Source organism: Sinocyclocheilus grahami, unplaced genomic scaffold, assembly GCF_001515645.1.
Source record: "Sinocyclocheilus grahami isolate Dianchi unplaced genomic scaffold, SAMN03320097.WGS_v1.1 scaffold471.1, whole genome shotgun sequence".
NCBI classification, from domain to species: domain Eukaryota; kingdom Metazoa; phylum Chordata; class Actinopteri; order Cypriniformes; family Cyprinidae; genus Sinocyclocheilus; species Sinocyclocheilus grahami.
Window position 1 is genome coordinate 761 of NW_015505650.1, and position 16,161 is coordinate 16,921.

At 37.4% G+C, this 16,161-nt stretch overlaps 1 protein-coding gene across 1 annotated transcript; it reads right to left on the reverse strand.

The window, feature by feature from the left end:
* Nucleotides 1-936: 936 nt before the first annotated feature.
* LOC107553342 (threonine--tRNA ligase, cytoplasmic-like) lies at nt 937-15,861 on the reverse strand. Its single transcript, XM_016235544.1, has 19 exons — nt 15,477-15,861; nt 15,015-15,086; nt 14,554-14,741; nt 11,627-11,750; nt 11,420-11,544; nt 11,226-11,343; nt 10,039-10,103; nt 9,880-9,958; nt 8,929-9,075; nt 7,726-7,824; nt 7,430-7,596; nt 5,700-5,862; nt 5,358-5,495; nt 5,250-5,270; nt 4,241-4,341; nt 4,062-4,166; nt 2,421-2,493; nt 1,272-1,386; nt 937-1,197 (listed from the first exon to the last, which is right to left on the reverse strand). Exons 1-19 carry the CDS (start codon nt 15,792-15,794, stop codon nt 1,049-1,051), a joined length of 2,367 nt encoding a protein of 788 aa, XP_016091030.1. The 5' UTR covers nt 15,795-15,861; the 3' UTR covers nt 937-1,048.
* Between the last annotated feature and the right edge of the window lie 300 nt (nt 15,862-16,161).

Genomic DNA, 16,161 nt, shown 5'->3' on the forward strand with positions numbered 1-16,161 from the left:
TCCAGCTATACCATGATACTCCACCGTATAAACGCCATGGTATGTTCCGGTAAGTGTGATTACTATACGCATACACTCTAATATGTACATGGTTCGCGTGTAACTCAGATGAGACCGTGATTTGAGTAGTTCACGGTAACAAAAACACGGTAAGCCACTTCCACGGTAACCGAGTCCAAACCCGGAGAGCAAAGCCGTTACCGTGCAGTGTTTGTGTTCGAGTCCGGGCTCTTACCGATCGCACATGTGGAGTAAATGTCCAGCAGCAGCAGCACATACGAGCTCATGATGCTCCGTCCGTTCACCGTCATCCCGAACACCGCCGCCGCCGCACTTCCGGCTTCCGCTCACATAAAAGTCCCCGCGGCGACTAAATCACGTTACTTCAGAATAAAAGTCCTACCACGCACACTTTTGCTTTAAGTTACTGGATAATATCTAACTAGCTCCAAAGATTATGTGAATTTTGTAAAACCGAGAAAGAAACTTTGCTTCATTCATTTTAGCATTGTAAAAAAAATAATAAAATAAAATAAACTTTTCGCTGAATCATATATTTTTCTGCCATTAAGCATGCTGTTGAATTTCTTTGTATTCATTAATTTGGTAACAATAAAATAATAATCAGAAATGTTTCTTGAGCAGTAAAGCAGCATATTATACTGATTTCTGAAGATCATGTGACACTGAAGACTGGAGGAATGATGCTGAAAATACAGCTGCGCATCACAGAAATACATTACAGTTTAACACATATTCACATAGAAAACAGCTGTTTTACATTCTAATAATACTTCACATTTTTTACAGTATTTTTGATCAAATAAATGCAGCCTTGCTGAGCAGAAGATACTTCTTTAAAACATCGTACTGTTTAAAAACTTTTGACGGGTAGTGTATTTGATAAAGCTTCCAAATGGACAAATGATAAACATGATGGTGATTCTTCGAGTCTTTATTGCAAACCTTCAGAACTCCGACACCAAACCATCATTTAACAGCCAACTAACACAACACAGAACATCCGTCCCGTCTCCAGCCGCTCCTCTCAGAAGTCCTCCTCGGCGCAGCGGCAGCGGGACAGTCTGAGGAGCGTCAGTCTCTGCATCACCTCCTCCACGCTCTGCTCTCCGTGCACCTTGTTGTCTCTGGTTCTCACGTTCACACTGTTAGCGGCGCGCTCCTTCTCGCCCACCACTGCCCAACAAACACATATCAGAGCGTGCACTCGAGAGCGGAGCGTCAGACTCACTCAGACGCTCGCTGCTTACCCAGGATGAAGTTATACTGCGCCAGCTGCGCGCTGCGGATCTTCTTGTTCAGAAGACAACCAGAGTCCAAATCAGCATCGGCCATAAAACCAGCTTCAACAAACCGCTCACAGACCTGGAGCGGGAGGAAGAGCAAGCAAGTTACTCTCACGAAACATGAGCTCAATAATGACACTACTGTCTTTTCAGAGCTGCTTGACCCGCAGAATCCACATTTGTCTCATATTTGTGACCCTGGACCACAAAACCAGTCTTAAGTGTCAATCTGAAAGCTGAATAAATAATCTCTCCATTGATGTATGGTTTGTTAGGATAGCACAATATTTGAAAATCTGGAATCTGAGGGTGCAAAAAAATCTAAATATTGAGAAAATCATCTTTAAAGTTGTTCAAATGAAGTTCTTAGCAATGCATATTACTAATCAAACATTTAGTTTTGATATATTTACGGTAGGACATTTACTAAATATCTTCATGGAACATGATCTTTACTTAATATCCTAATGATTTTTGGCATAAAAGAGAAATGTGTAATTGTGACCCATACAATGTATTGTTGGCTATTGCTACAAATATCCATAAATAAGCTTTTGTGCTGCAGGGACACATTTGATGAAGTTTGCAATGCAAGAATAGCAGAATAGCTTTAAAAATCCTCTACTAAAACATTTTTGTTCCTGGTTAGACACACACTGATCTCAGGACTGATTTGAGCAGGTTGCATTGCTTCTCTAAATCATAAATAATCTACTAGATAAATCTGTGTATTTGCTCTAATAATTATTACATCTCAGTTATCTCGGTAATAATAAGTACAACCAGAACTTCATCAGTGCATGGTACACTCTCAGAAAAAAAAGGTACAACAGTTGTCACTGGGGCGGTACCTTTTCAAAAGGCACACCTTTGTACCTAAAGAGTCTGTATTGGTACCTAAAAGGTACAAAAGTGTACCTTTTGAAAAAGTACCGCCCCAGTGACAGCTTTTGTACCTTTTTTTCTGAGAGTGTATTATAAAGATGTACATGCACATTATGGAATCATGTTTTTCTCATCCTCCGAAACAACTTGTCTTTAACATGTTTCACAACCGGTCAGATCTCCACAGTCTCTGTTGTTCAGTGACTGATCTCAGAGCAGATGTTGTACCTGTTTGGCGTATTCTTCAAGAGACGGGTTCACAGGCACCAGCATCACCTGACGTGGAGACAACCACAGCGGCCTGACCACACACACGCACACACACGCACACACACACACACACAGACACACACAGAGACACAGAGACACACACACGCGCGCAGACACAGACACAGACACAGACACACACACACACACAGACAGACAGACAGACAGACAGACAGACAGACAGACAGACAGACAGACACACAGACACACACAGAGACACAGAGACACACACACGCGCGCAGACACAGACACAGACACAGACACACGCGCACACGCGCACACAGACACAGACACAGACACAGACGCACGCACACAGACACAGACACAGACACAGACACGCACACGCACAGACACACGCACGCACGCACGCACACAGATACAGACACAGACACAGACACAGACACACACAGACACACACACACAGATGCACTCACGCACACACAGAAAAACACAAAAAAACACACAGCTTAATGACACCAAGTGTCAACTACATCTCATTACATATGCAAAGAGGTTGGCCAATCGCAGCAGACTTAAGATATTAACATATAAAAGTTTTAAAGACACAGCAGCAAAATTAGCCTTTAATGTAACAGTGATTAAAGGTTAAGAGAGACCATTATAAATGGCTGCAAAAACTAAATTGTTTTGAAAAATTTATTTTTTAAAGTTTTAGTAATTTTGTTATGTGCTTTCTTTCATGTTAGTTTTTGCCTTTTAAAATAAGTCAATTTAGTGTCATTTTTATCTCAGTTTTAGTTTTAGTCATTTTAGTGCTTCAGCTTATTTTGCTGCTTCTGGTGCCTTCAAAATAAAAGTCCTATTAAATTTCATATAATGCCCCTATTAAACATCCCCAAATAACATGAATGTTGAATGTGCTTTAAAGAATAAGACAATTATAATTTTTTTGCCTTTCTTTTCCATAATATGTTATTTAATATGTTAAATAATATATATTTATAAAGCGGAGAGTTCCGGTGCTTGACTCTGATTGGCTGAGCCGTGTTCGAAGCTGTTGTAAATGACGCTACAAAGTAACACACACCTTTGTTTACGTCTGTGTGTTGCTCGGCAACCACTTTGTAGCAACCACAACTGTTTCTGAGGAGCTACATTGTTTGGTGGAAGAATACTGTGTTTATTAATATCATTACACTTTATTTGCTCTGTTTTATTTTGTGAAACCTTACTACGTATATGGAATAACCGTGTTTTATAAAAGCAGTAACCCCCGTGAAGCCGTGGTTTACAGTGAATTTATAACAGCTAAGCTAACAACGCCCCTTAACTGTTATAAATGAAATCTTTACTATCAACCGACTGTTTTAAATCAGATGTAACACTTGATTATTTCCTCAACACAGAATATATGACAGCACCCGACCCGAACCACTCAAATATCACAGCTACTACAATAAACCTAGTATTAATCACCATTCATCAAAATGATTTCATTCATTACAAACGCCTCTTAATTAATGTGAAGGAGATCTGTAAAAACTACTATAGTATTTGGCGATTTTCTCAACTTTATTTCAATTACCGAAATCGATTTCTTAGTTTTCGTTCAGAGTAACGGAAAGGGTTTGTGCTCCTCACCATTTCCCGGCGTAGTTCTCGGTGAGGATGGCGATCATTCTCTCCACGGAGCCCAGGATGGCGCGGTGAATGATCACGGGTCGGTCCTTGTCATCGCCGTCTCTCCTGCAGCGGTTCAGACGATTAAACTCGGATTCACAGCCGTGTGAGCGTTCACAGCCGATCTGAGCTCTACTCACCCCACATACGTCAGGTTGAAGCGGACGGGAAGCTGGAAATCCAGCTGAATCGTGGCACACTGGTGATAACGGCCGATGGCGTCTTTAATCTTAATGTCAATCTACAACACAAGAGATGAGTATTATTCCTGCAGAACAGCTTGAGATGATTCATGGTTTGGGTTTTAAAAAAAACCCAGAATAACATGAAATCTATCTATCTGTCTTTGTGACCCTGGAGCACAAAACCAGTCGTAAGGGTCCATTTTTGGAAATTGAGATTTATGCATCAGCTGAAAGCTGAATAAATGAGCTTTCCATTGATGTATGGTTTGTTAGGATAGCACAATATTTGAAAATCTGGAATCTGAGGGTGCAAAAAAATCTAAATATTGAGAAAATCATCTTTAAAGTTGTTCAAATGAAGTTCTTAGCAATGCATATTACTAATCAAACATTAAGTTTTGATATATTTACAGTAGGACATTTACTAAATATCTTCATGGAACATGATCTTTACTTAATATCCTAATGATTTTTGGCATAAAAGAGAAATGTATAATTGTGACCCATACAATGTATTGTTGGCTATTGCTACAAATATCCCCCAGCGACTCAACACTGCTTTTGTGCTGCAGGCTCACATTTATATAAAATTAGCTTTTATTTGTATATTTATTCATTTTAATTTTAGCAATTTTATTATATGCTTTTGTAATTTAAAAAAAAAATATATTTCTATTTAACTTTAATTCAGTTTAGTTTTTTAATCTAATATTTATATTATATTTTATTTCATCTTTGAATATGTTCTCAAAAACCAAAAAAGCCAAATGTGTGAAACTATGGCGATTCTACAAAATACTGATAAATAATATCCAATACAATTCTTTCCAACATATTTTAATATTTTTCAATACATAATCAATATAGAATTTTCCTATATATATATATATATATGTGTGTGTGTGTGTATATATATGTATGTGAGTGTGTGTGTATATATATATGTATGTGTGTGTGTGTGTGTATTCAGGCTGTTCTCTAGTTGCTATGAAATAATAAAAACTCAGTTAATACTGCACAAAAACAAACAGCTCAAATGTTAAAGACAGCAGGAAAAATGCTATTCTGGAACCTTCTCGGCTTGATTCCACACAGCAATATCGCCCAGAAACTTCTCCGGACGCGTGGAGAGATGCAGCTGGAAGGAGAAGCCGAAGACATCGTAGACGCAGCGCAAGAAATCCAGACAGCCCTTCATCTCCGACTCGATCTGAAACACAACGAGCAAACAATTAGGTTCTGTCTCTATAAAGATCTAAATCAGCTGTTGAGGTCTTCATTAAAGGCATTACGGGTAATTGTGGGATTCGAGTAGATCAAGCTTTTTTTTTATTAATTTCATTAGTTCTATAAATAAAAATTAACCTAATTCAAAATATTCTAGTATCTCAAAGATTCTAAAGGAGCGCTGCACCTGATCCATAGTGCAGAAAATATGAGCGTCGTCCTGCTGGAAGCGCCGGACTCTCGTGAGGCCTGTCAGCGTCCCTGAGAGCTCGTTACGATGCAACACGCCGAAATCAGCCAATCTGAGAGGAAGCTCACGCCAGGAGCGCGGCCGGTGACCGAACATCAGACTGACAGACAGAGAAAGAGGAGGAGAGATGAAGGACATAAACAAGCAGATAGATAACAATAGATTCAAAACAAGAATACTGCATGAGCAGAGAGAGAATATTAGTCAGTCAGTAAACACCCAAACTACGGTGATACTACAAAACACTGCTAAATAATATACTAAATAATATCCAATGCAACTTATTTTAATACAATATATAATATTGTATCTTCAATATATAATCAATATATCATTTTCAACATTTTTTTAATACAACAAAATATGTATATCTTTATCTAGTTTGTCAGTAATCTTGTATTTTAATCATTTTTTCAATGATTTTCAGCTTCAGTCGGACATTATAACTTGTGATTCAGTGAGTCATTTGAGCCCTGATTCAGACTGAGTTTGATCCAGACTGCTTCAACAATCAGTTCAACGAAGAATTGTACCAATTAAATGATATGTTTGATAATCAGACAGCATATTATGCTATATTGCACTGTAAAGAAAAAATGGTGCCGACCATTTATTGTCAATATATGATTTCATAGCATCCATTTTTGTCTTTAAAGCATGACAATACAGGAAACCCAGTGTTATTTCATGCACTGGTCAATTTTGAGATTTTAGTCTATTTTGCTTCCATAACATGTCTTCATTCAGACTAGTGGGGAAAAAAACATCCAAAATACACTTTGAGTGTTTGTTTTATTGCAGTTTATCTATTCGCGAATTCTTACCTTTAAAGGTTTTTTCTCCACTTCAGCAGCACTTGCATACACCAAAACTTAGAGATGTATTCCTCTCTATATTCTGAAGGCTTTTACTGAGGGGTTTGTTTATATATTCATCACACGGATTTATACAACATCTTATTCCTAAAAACATGGTGAAAATGCATATATTTAAAGGCTGTGAGTTTGTTTCTCCACTTCAGCAGCACTTACAAACACCAAAACTTAGAGATGTATTCCTCTCTATATTCTGAAGGCTTTTACTGAGGGGTTTGTTCATATATAATTCACTTGGTCTTATTATTGCACTTTATCTATTAGCGTATGTAGATTTTTAATTGCAATTCTTACCTTTAAAAGTTTTTTCTCCACTTCAGCAGCACTTACAAACACCAAAACTTAGAGATTTATTCCCCTCTATTTTCTGAAGGTTTTTACTGAGGGGTTTGTTTATATATTCATCACACGGATTTATACAATATTTTATTCCTAAAAACATGGTGAAAATGCGTTTTTATCTGTCTGTTGACAGCATTTTCTGATTTCTGGAGTGATAAAAGTGAAATCCAAAATCCACTCTGGAAAAACCTTTAACTCTAATATGGCAACAAAATCAAACAGGAGTTTTCAACCTGGCTTTATCCAATGTCTAGATGCGAATGAATGCATATTTAACTAGATAATGCATCATATTTAAACATAAGATTTCAGAAAACTCTGTCTTAATGTACTGTTATTAATCAACTGGGGAAATATGGTGAGCTCTATTAGTTAACATTTTCACCCTGTTCACCTGTAGTGTCCTGCCTTTAGAGATTAAATCTAGTCCAGCACAGAGTTGTGGTTTACCAGTGTCCGGGGCAGTTCATGGGCTTCAGAGCAAAGACGTCCTGCTCAACGGGGAAGGAGAACATGTTTTCACTGTAATGCTGCCAGTGACCCGAGGTCTCCCACAGTTTGCTGTTATAGATGTTTGGAGACGCCACCTCCTGAAAGCCGCGTCTGCTGTATTCCTCCTGCACGCACACACACACACACACACACACATGCACACGCGAACACACAAACACACACACACATCATTAACGGCTCTGTGGGATTCAGCGTTTGACTGTGCTTTGGTTTGAGCTCGTATGCTGACGTACCCTGATGAACTCCGTCAACGTGTTGTAGATATAAGCTCCTCGCGGCAGAAAGAAGCAGCTTCCTGGACTCAGATCGTGGAAGAAGAAAAGTTCTTGATCCTGCAAATCACACCACGAGAGAGCGAGATCTTAACAAGCTCCTTCAGTCACACACGAGGAGGAAGTGACATGCGTCGCTCCACGGGAGGTGAAGAGACACGTCTGATTGGACAAACTGGCTCCAATTTAAAACAACCACAGTAGCTACAGTACAAGATAATGCACTATAAACCATATGGCACGGCTGTTATATGCAGTATAGAAGATTTTAATGAGAGAACTCGAGTAAAGAGGGATAAAAAAGCAAAATCCGTTAGTTTTGTGTAATTAGGAGCTTTCAGCTGAACAGAACAAGACGGACCCCAACTGACCCTCACAGGAGCCGAGAAACACAGTAAGAGACGCACGTCACACGGAAATATTTTTTAAAAAGCCGTTCAAGATGAAATAATTTGAACACCTCATTCTGAAATCAAAATTATGAAAACGAACTACGTTTTTGCATTTTCCGAACAAAATTAATTTTGCATTTCTTTTTAAAATTAAAATAAATATTTTAAAAATAAAACACTTACTAATAATTAAGTCATAAAAAATGTCAGACAAATAATTTTAAAATAAAACAATTTCTAATAAATATTTTTTTATAAAATACTAATAATACTAATTAAATAATACAATTATATTTTATTAAATTTTAAAATAAAAATCTAAATCATTTTCATAAATATATTAAAAAATCTAAATAAAACACTTATTCGAATTAACAATTTTATCTATATAATTAATAATGATCAAATAATTAATTATTAAGTCATAAAATGACATTAAAATGTTTTAAAATAAAATAAAAATAGAACACTTACTAACAATTAATTAAAATCCTAAAAATGTCCAATTAAAATAAAGAATTTTTTAAATAAAACACTTTATTTTAAAATAAGATTAAATATTTCACGCGTTTATCTGCTTGTCATATGACCATTATCCGACATCACAGAACAGGAACATGTGAACGTGTTGTTAAATTACTGAAATATATTGACTTAAATTAATCTCAGAATGACTTCAAGTAAATATTTGAGCTCAAAGGGGTTCAGCTGATGAAAGAGTTTCAGTATAAACCAGAGGGAATCATTTATTCCAGCTCTGACTCTCACACACCTTCCCAATCTTGCGATGGTCTCTGTTTTTAGCCTCTTCCTGGAAACGTTCCCATTCCTTCAGCATTTTGCTGTCAGGAAAAGAAATCCCGTAGATCCGCTGAAGCGTCTCCATGTCCGAATGTCCTTCCCAGTACGTGGATGAATTCTGAACAACATCACAATATCACATTAATATCACCCTATAAAGCCATTTTCATGCAGAACTGCAGCTCTAAAGCATCTGTACTTGCATTTGGACAAATAAGGGTTTAAGCATAAAAACAATAAGTGTATTACTACTTTAAATTGTTGTTGTTTTTCCCAAAAAAATTTAAAAAGTTTTCTGTTTAATTTAATTGCAATTTTGTTTTTGTTTTTCCGATCAAAAAATAAATATAATACATTTTTCCCTGATTTACAGAAGACGCCCACTAAAATGTCATTCAGTGTAACAATCTCGTCAGGCACATTTACAACAAAAATCTATTTATGACATTAAAAGACTAATTACTTTCACCCCAAATACTAATTAGTCATAATTTTAAATTTTTAAAATGTGCCACTATCCTAGGTTTCGCCCGTTTGTCAGTAAGAATTTTTACTCATTTAAAACACAATAAAATTTAATATGCTCCCTTATTCTTTTATATATTTTAATATGTACACGTCAGAATAAGCATGTTGTCTGAATGTTTACATAAATATTATGTTACACTGAATGACAATGTAACATTATTTCAACCAAATTGTAACATTTTATTCTCCAAAAACGCATTTGAAACCTTAAAAGTAGACACTTTACTCACATCTAATGTGCTTTAATATGTCTATGGACATAAAATCACTGTCTTTGACCCATTTATTTTACATCAATCAAGACCAACGTGCTAGTGCTGATAAAAACAGAAGTATAAGCGCTGTTTAAGATCATATCAAAACCTGTAAGAGTGATCTAAAGGTGTCGGAGTACCTTATAGATCTTGAGCGCTTTGATTTTGCCGGTGTGTCGTACATGTGGCCCGCGGCACAGATCGATCAACGGGCCGCATCTACCAGAGGAAGAATATGAATGCATGACGGAAAGAGGCTTTATAGCATCCGTACGGAGAAAGCAGACGTCCTGCGTTACCTGTAGACGGTGGTGGTGGGAGTGGAAACCTTCTCATTCAGGATCCGACACTTGAACTTGTTGTACTAGAAAAATAAAAGCAAATGTTTTCATTTCATTTTCTCAGCATCCATAGAAAAACACTGCGACCAGGTTGATCAGATGACAATACCGTGGTACTATGATTTAACGTGATGTATAACATGGTACTAAATAAATACCATATTCATAAGCAATCTTAAATATGGTTTTTCGAACAAGAACATCATTAAAAAAAAAATGGTTGTAAATGTACGGTTTGCGTTTCATTTTTTCCCAAATTATATGTTTTCTGTTTTAATGGTTTAATTACATTTCATTTTTAATAATTTATTAAAATTGTAACAATAATAGGTCCCTATGAAATGTGCTTTATTCTTTCCCAAATTAATTTTTTTCTTATTTTTATTTTTCTGGATTCTGTTTTAATGGTTCAATGAACCAAAAACCATATCTAATCAATAGAATTTATAAAATTTGTAAAATTAATAATTTTTTTAAAATAATTTATTAAAATTGTAACAATAATAGGGCCCTATGAAATGCGTTTTATTTTTTTCACAAATTATTAAATTTTTTTCCTGAATTCCATTTTAATGGTTTAATTAAATTTTAATAACCAAAAAGCATATCTAATCAATAGAATTAATAGAGGTTTTAATTTAAATTTGTAATAATTTATTAAAATGTTATCAATAATAGGGCCCTATGAAATGAAGAAATTCTACATCCTTTGTTTTATGATTTAATACAAAATGATCAAACACGGTGGTAATCAAATGAAAAAGTAACAATTCTAGTGTAGAAATATTTTCACTCAGAAATTTCTAGTAAATTGCACAATTAATTACAAAGAAACACACTGAAATATATGTGCGATTTTTAAGTAGAAGGACTTTGTTTTATTTAGGGTTAGGGTTAGAAAATGCTTTTACAAAAAAAGTACTTTTTAAATTAAAACAAGAACGAAGAATTGTGATATTTCCTAAATAAATGTTTTAATAAATTATATTATCATTATTACTTTGAGAAGTACAGTTTACTGTACAACAGTAATATATTTCTGTAATAATTTCTTCAATTTAAACCAAGCTTTTATCTTGGCGGGTTGTAGTGAAGACTGTTGATGTGATGAAGTAACTATTAAAGCAAACGGAGCGATTCCTCACCTTAAACATCTCAAGCAGCGTCTCCTTACTGATCTCCAGTCTCTCAAAGGGCTGCTTGTCCTTCATGATGCTCCTGCAGATGTTCTCCAGATCTCCAAACTCTGTGCTGGACACTCCTCTGTGAACAAACAGCAGATACGCTGAGCTACAGAAGCTCTGCTCAGATCAGACGGACGTCGAACACCTCCACTCACTTCTGTCCGTCCAGGAACATGTCGTAGTAGAAGCCGTTCTCGATGGGCGGCCCGTAGCACAGGCATCCGCCGTAGAACTGCTCCATGGCCTCGCCGAGGATGTGAGCGCTGGAGTGCCAGTAAACCTGAGACACACAACAACATCTGTTCATGTACATTCAGATATACCTTCAGCAGTCAAGTATGGAAGTGTGGTGAGTAACCAACGGCCTGCGCGTCCTCGTGGGCGAAGCGCAGCAGCTCCAGACTGCAGTCGGTCTCCAGCGGCCGGTCCAGATCCCACAGCTCTCCGTTCACACGCGCGATCACACAGCTGTCCGCCAGAGCCTGACTACACACACACAAACAAACAAAACAACATCAACAACACTGGCATATGCAGCAGAACATTTAAGGCATTTGTAAGGCTGTAAATGTTAAGAGATAGAAAGATGTGCAACACCTTTCCACAAAATGGTTAAAAAAAAAACAGTAAGGCTTGTGTTGCAAAACATTAGAGTATGACAATAGCAAAGTCAAAGTCATGGGTTCAATTCCCAGGTAATGCATGAACTGATAATTAATGCAATGCATGTCGCTTTGAATAAAAGCATCTGCCAAATGTAAATATGAAACTACTAAATAGTGACAGATCTATAGATCTAAACAAATAAATAAATACATTTTTTATATAAATTTATTATTATTATAGTTAACTAAAACTAAAAGCATAAAAAACATTTCCATTGCTTCAAATAAAATAAACGAAATTTTAAAAAATCCAAAAGTATGAATATGAAAGTGAAACAAAGGGAAGAGATATTGATGGGTAGTGTATTATTTTGACGTGACGTGTAGCCAAGTGTAGTGTCCCATACTCGGAATTTGTGCTCTGCATTTAACCCATCCATTTTAATGATCTTATAAGCATTTGTGAAATAATTATATAAAACTATATTACCAGTACAATACACATCAACTTATTTTATGTATTTATTTGTCAATCTAACTAATGCAAACTGAACAGAAAGAGGATTAGGCTTAAAAGATTTCTTATCCTATGACTTCATCTGGTGGACAACCTTAGTATTACAGCCTTCATCTGTCAGCTGAAATGTTTGATAGTTTTACATTTTTTGTTGGCCCCTGAGCATTTTAAATTTATGAAACTAAGCATGTTTCCTCAGAATGACTTGTTCTCCATATGTAAAAAAGTTTAGAAGAGTTTGGATAATGCACTTTAAAGATACAAGAAAATTACTGTTTCCTTTTTTTACTGTTATTTTAATAAATCGCCATGGCAACACCGTTCAAGATATCCAAAATCCATTCACAATTTAGCATCTTCAGTATCTTGGCATCATGTTGGCACCAAGTTTGGTGTGAACTGCATGATTCTCCTAGGAGGAGTATGCAATAATGCACAGCCTGAATTTTCCAAAAATACACATTCAAACCAAAATAGCTGACTTCCTGTTGATCATAGCTAATGACTGTAAATTAGAAAGTTGTCCGGCTTGATGAAAACAATATATGTACTGAGTTTGGTGTCTGTAGGAAAAAGTAACCCCCCACTTTTGTCAAAAGGTGGCCCTATAGAGCACCTGCTCCACGTCCATTTATGAGCTTTTGCCAGTGTCTAACCAGGGGCGATTCTAGGATTTTCATTTTATGGGGGCTCAGCCCCCAGTGAGGATATGATAATAATAATAGCCTAATAATAATAAAATATATATATATATATATTATTATAAATTATATATTATAATTTATATATATAAATAAAATAAAAAATGTTTGATTAATAGGGGTCGTATACTAAACTTATTGCAGTATTCCACTATATTGCATAGATAGGTATAACATTTGAGTACTGAATAAGCCAAATTCAAGTCTTCATGATCTCACACACACAACTTGTTTACTGTACAAACACAAAATGTTACTGTTTGCATTTCCAGTACAACCCTCTTTCCTTAGCTCAAGTATGCAAACCTCTTTGCCACATGCATTGGATTATGTATTATATTGAAAGTCACATTTTCATGTGCTTCATTTTCGCAGGAGGAAACAGTTGTGGTGTGATGAGGGGTGAACACAGTGAAAACTTAGGCTACAGTAGATGGGGAACCGATTATTCCTCCCCCATGATATTTTGTAAACTGGATTTATGACAAAGAACTGCACAGATGCAATCTTTGATAAACACACACCTTGCCCTCTGTTTCTCGCGGTCTGCAGATTGAAAAAGAACGCCCTGAAAGACGGGGAGGAGCCAAAGTCTGCCACCGTTTTTAATATGAAATTTAAATGGGACTGAGGTGATCACGAATTCGTGTACAGTTTATGGAGCTAATTGCAAAATTTTAGGGGGGCTGAGTATTCATTATGTGACTACAAAAATAGCCTAGCGACACCCATGTGTCTAACTATCATGAATACTGATGTGTGTGTCGAGTTTCATGAAATTCTAAGCTTGCTAAGTGCCTTAAAAACACCTGTTAAGAATATTCAAGTTCGACACGTTGCCATGGCAACAGCATTTAAGATATCAAGAATCCCTTCGCAGTTTTACATCTCAAGTGTTTTCACATTATTCTGATGAAGTTTGAAGCAAATCGGGTGAAAATAAGCATGTGATTTCAAAGCATTTTTTAAAAGAGACGCACTTCATGCTGCCAGTTGGTGGCGCTATAACTTTGACTCATAATAGTCACAGCTATGTGATCGGCCTCATACAATGAACAAACTGCTGAAGTTTGATCAAAATCAGACAATATGTGCAAAAGTTATTAGACACTTCCTTTTTCTAATTTCTCGCCCTTAAATGTGTCGCCTTGCCACGGCCAAACCATTCAAGACATCAAAAATCCCTTCGCAATTTTGCATCCCCCATGTCTTGAGATCATGTGGACCGAGTTTGGTGGCGATTGGATGAAAACCCTAGGAGGAGCCCCCTAGGGGCTCGGGCCCTAAAAATAACAACTCATTCAAAATATTGATACTATAATAATATCTCATTCTGAACAACACTGATTTGGACTAATTTGTACCCTATTCATGGAAAGTGTCAATAGAGCTCCTCAAATGCATCATCTTGTGTCAGATTTCAGTTTCTTTCGTATGTAACATGAATGAGGAGTAAATGCTCTCACCTGATGGCGCAGGCCAGCTGATACGGGCTGCTGACCCAGGCTGTGGCCTTCAGCGTCTGTCCGTCAGGCAGCTGGACGCTGATGGAGTGACCGCCGGCCGCCCGCTCCGCCAGAAGAGCATCGCTCTCCTTCTTCAGCTGCTCATAAAGCTGTAAACGACCAGAGACGAATGCAGGCCACGGGTTCAGCTGCTCCGGTGCACGAGAGACAGAGAGAGTGGGGGGGCGATGTGGTCAGTATACGGTCTAATATGAGCTCTGAGAGCAGCTGAGCTGTTAAATGCCACATGAATGATGCTGATGCAATGACACAGCAATCACACTGACCACGTGTGTGTATGTGTATATGTGTGTGTGTATGTGTATGTGTATATGTGTGTGTGTGTGTGTGTGTGTGTATGTGTGTGTGTGTGTGTGTGTGTGTATGTATATATGTGTGTGTGTGTGTGTGTGTTAGTGCACCTCTGCCTTCACTTTCTCCTTGTTTTTCTCTTGAACATCTGATGCACTGGATCGAGACGGAGCAGCATTCTGCTGAAACACACAAAAACAAACACATTCAAACATTATGCAATATTGCTTGTGTATTAATGAACAGCACATTCATGCTTATTTCATTTTTTCTAATTGGCGGAATGTATACATTTACGCATTTAGCAGATGCTTTTGTCCAAAGCAACTTACTTACAAAAGAGGAACAAAGCAAACAATTTTTATTTTATTTTTGCTGGAAAGACTTAATGTAATAGAAACAGTATGTTCATATTCTCATTTACTACATGCTTTTAACTAAAAGGTTTTAAGACTAGATAGATAGATAGATAGATAGATAGATGATAGGTGACAGATGGATAGATAGATAGATGGATGGATGGATGGATGGATGGATGATAGATAGATAGATAGATAGATAGATAGATAGACCTTTGGACGGCTCTTCTCCTTTGGTTCTTCAGGCTTGCTCTGGCTCTTCTGTGTGTTTCTCCTCTGGTTCTGCTTCTGCTTCTGGTTGTGGCTGTGCTCCTCCAGCTCCTGCTCGGCTCGGAGACTCCGGCGGAGGTGCAGCAGTCGGTACTGGAGCTTCTCGTTCTCGGTGCGCAGCGCGTCCAGGCTCGGGCCGCTGGCCAGGGTGCTGAAGTCGAACCCGCCGGTCAGTCCGTCCCGCAGGCGGAGGATCTCACGACTCAACGCCTCGATCTGCTCCTCCTGAGCGGACAAACGTGCAGCCACGCGCTCCGCCATCTTCAGCCTCACAGCTGACGGCACCCGAACCGAGAACAGCGGAATGTGACCGGAAATAATAGATCCGGTGGTTCCTGCAGGAGGCGCTCGGTGGCCCGGACAGACGCGTCTCCTTTGATATACGTGTGTTTTATAAAGGTTTTTCAGCCTGTTCCTCTAATTGCGTGTAAAGATGAGGTCGAGCTGGTTAGCTGGTGTATGTACCTGTGGTGTCGAGCCGCCGAGGGTCGAAAGAGGCTAAATAAAATAATAATAGTAGCACATTAACGAGAAAAATACATAATGATTAAATAAAAAGTCTACACTATCAAATATAACTGACACATAAAGTAACAAAACAATCATTTACACCTAAATAATGATAGAA

Excerpts from the sequence above, each read along its gene's own strand:
- LOC107553342 (XM_016235544.1), bottom strand. The coding sequence starts at position 15,794 with ATGGCGGAGCGCGTGGCTGCACGTTTGTCCGCTCAGGAGGAGCAGATC. Across the intron at positions 5,496-5,699 it reads TTTTCTGCACTATGGATCAG|ATCGAGTCGGAGATGAAGGG; the intron begins GTGCAGCGCTCC and ends GTTGTGTTTCAG. Across the intron at positions 1,198-1,271 it reads GCAGTATAACTTCATCCTGG|TGGTGGGCGAGAAGGAGCGC; the intron begins GTAAGCAGCGAG and ends TTTGTTGGGCAG.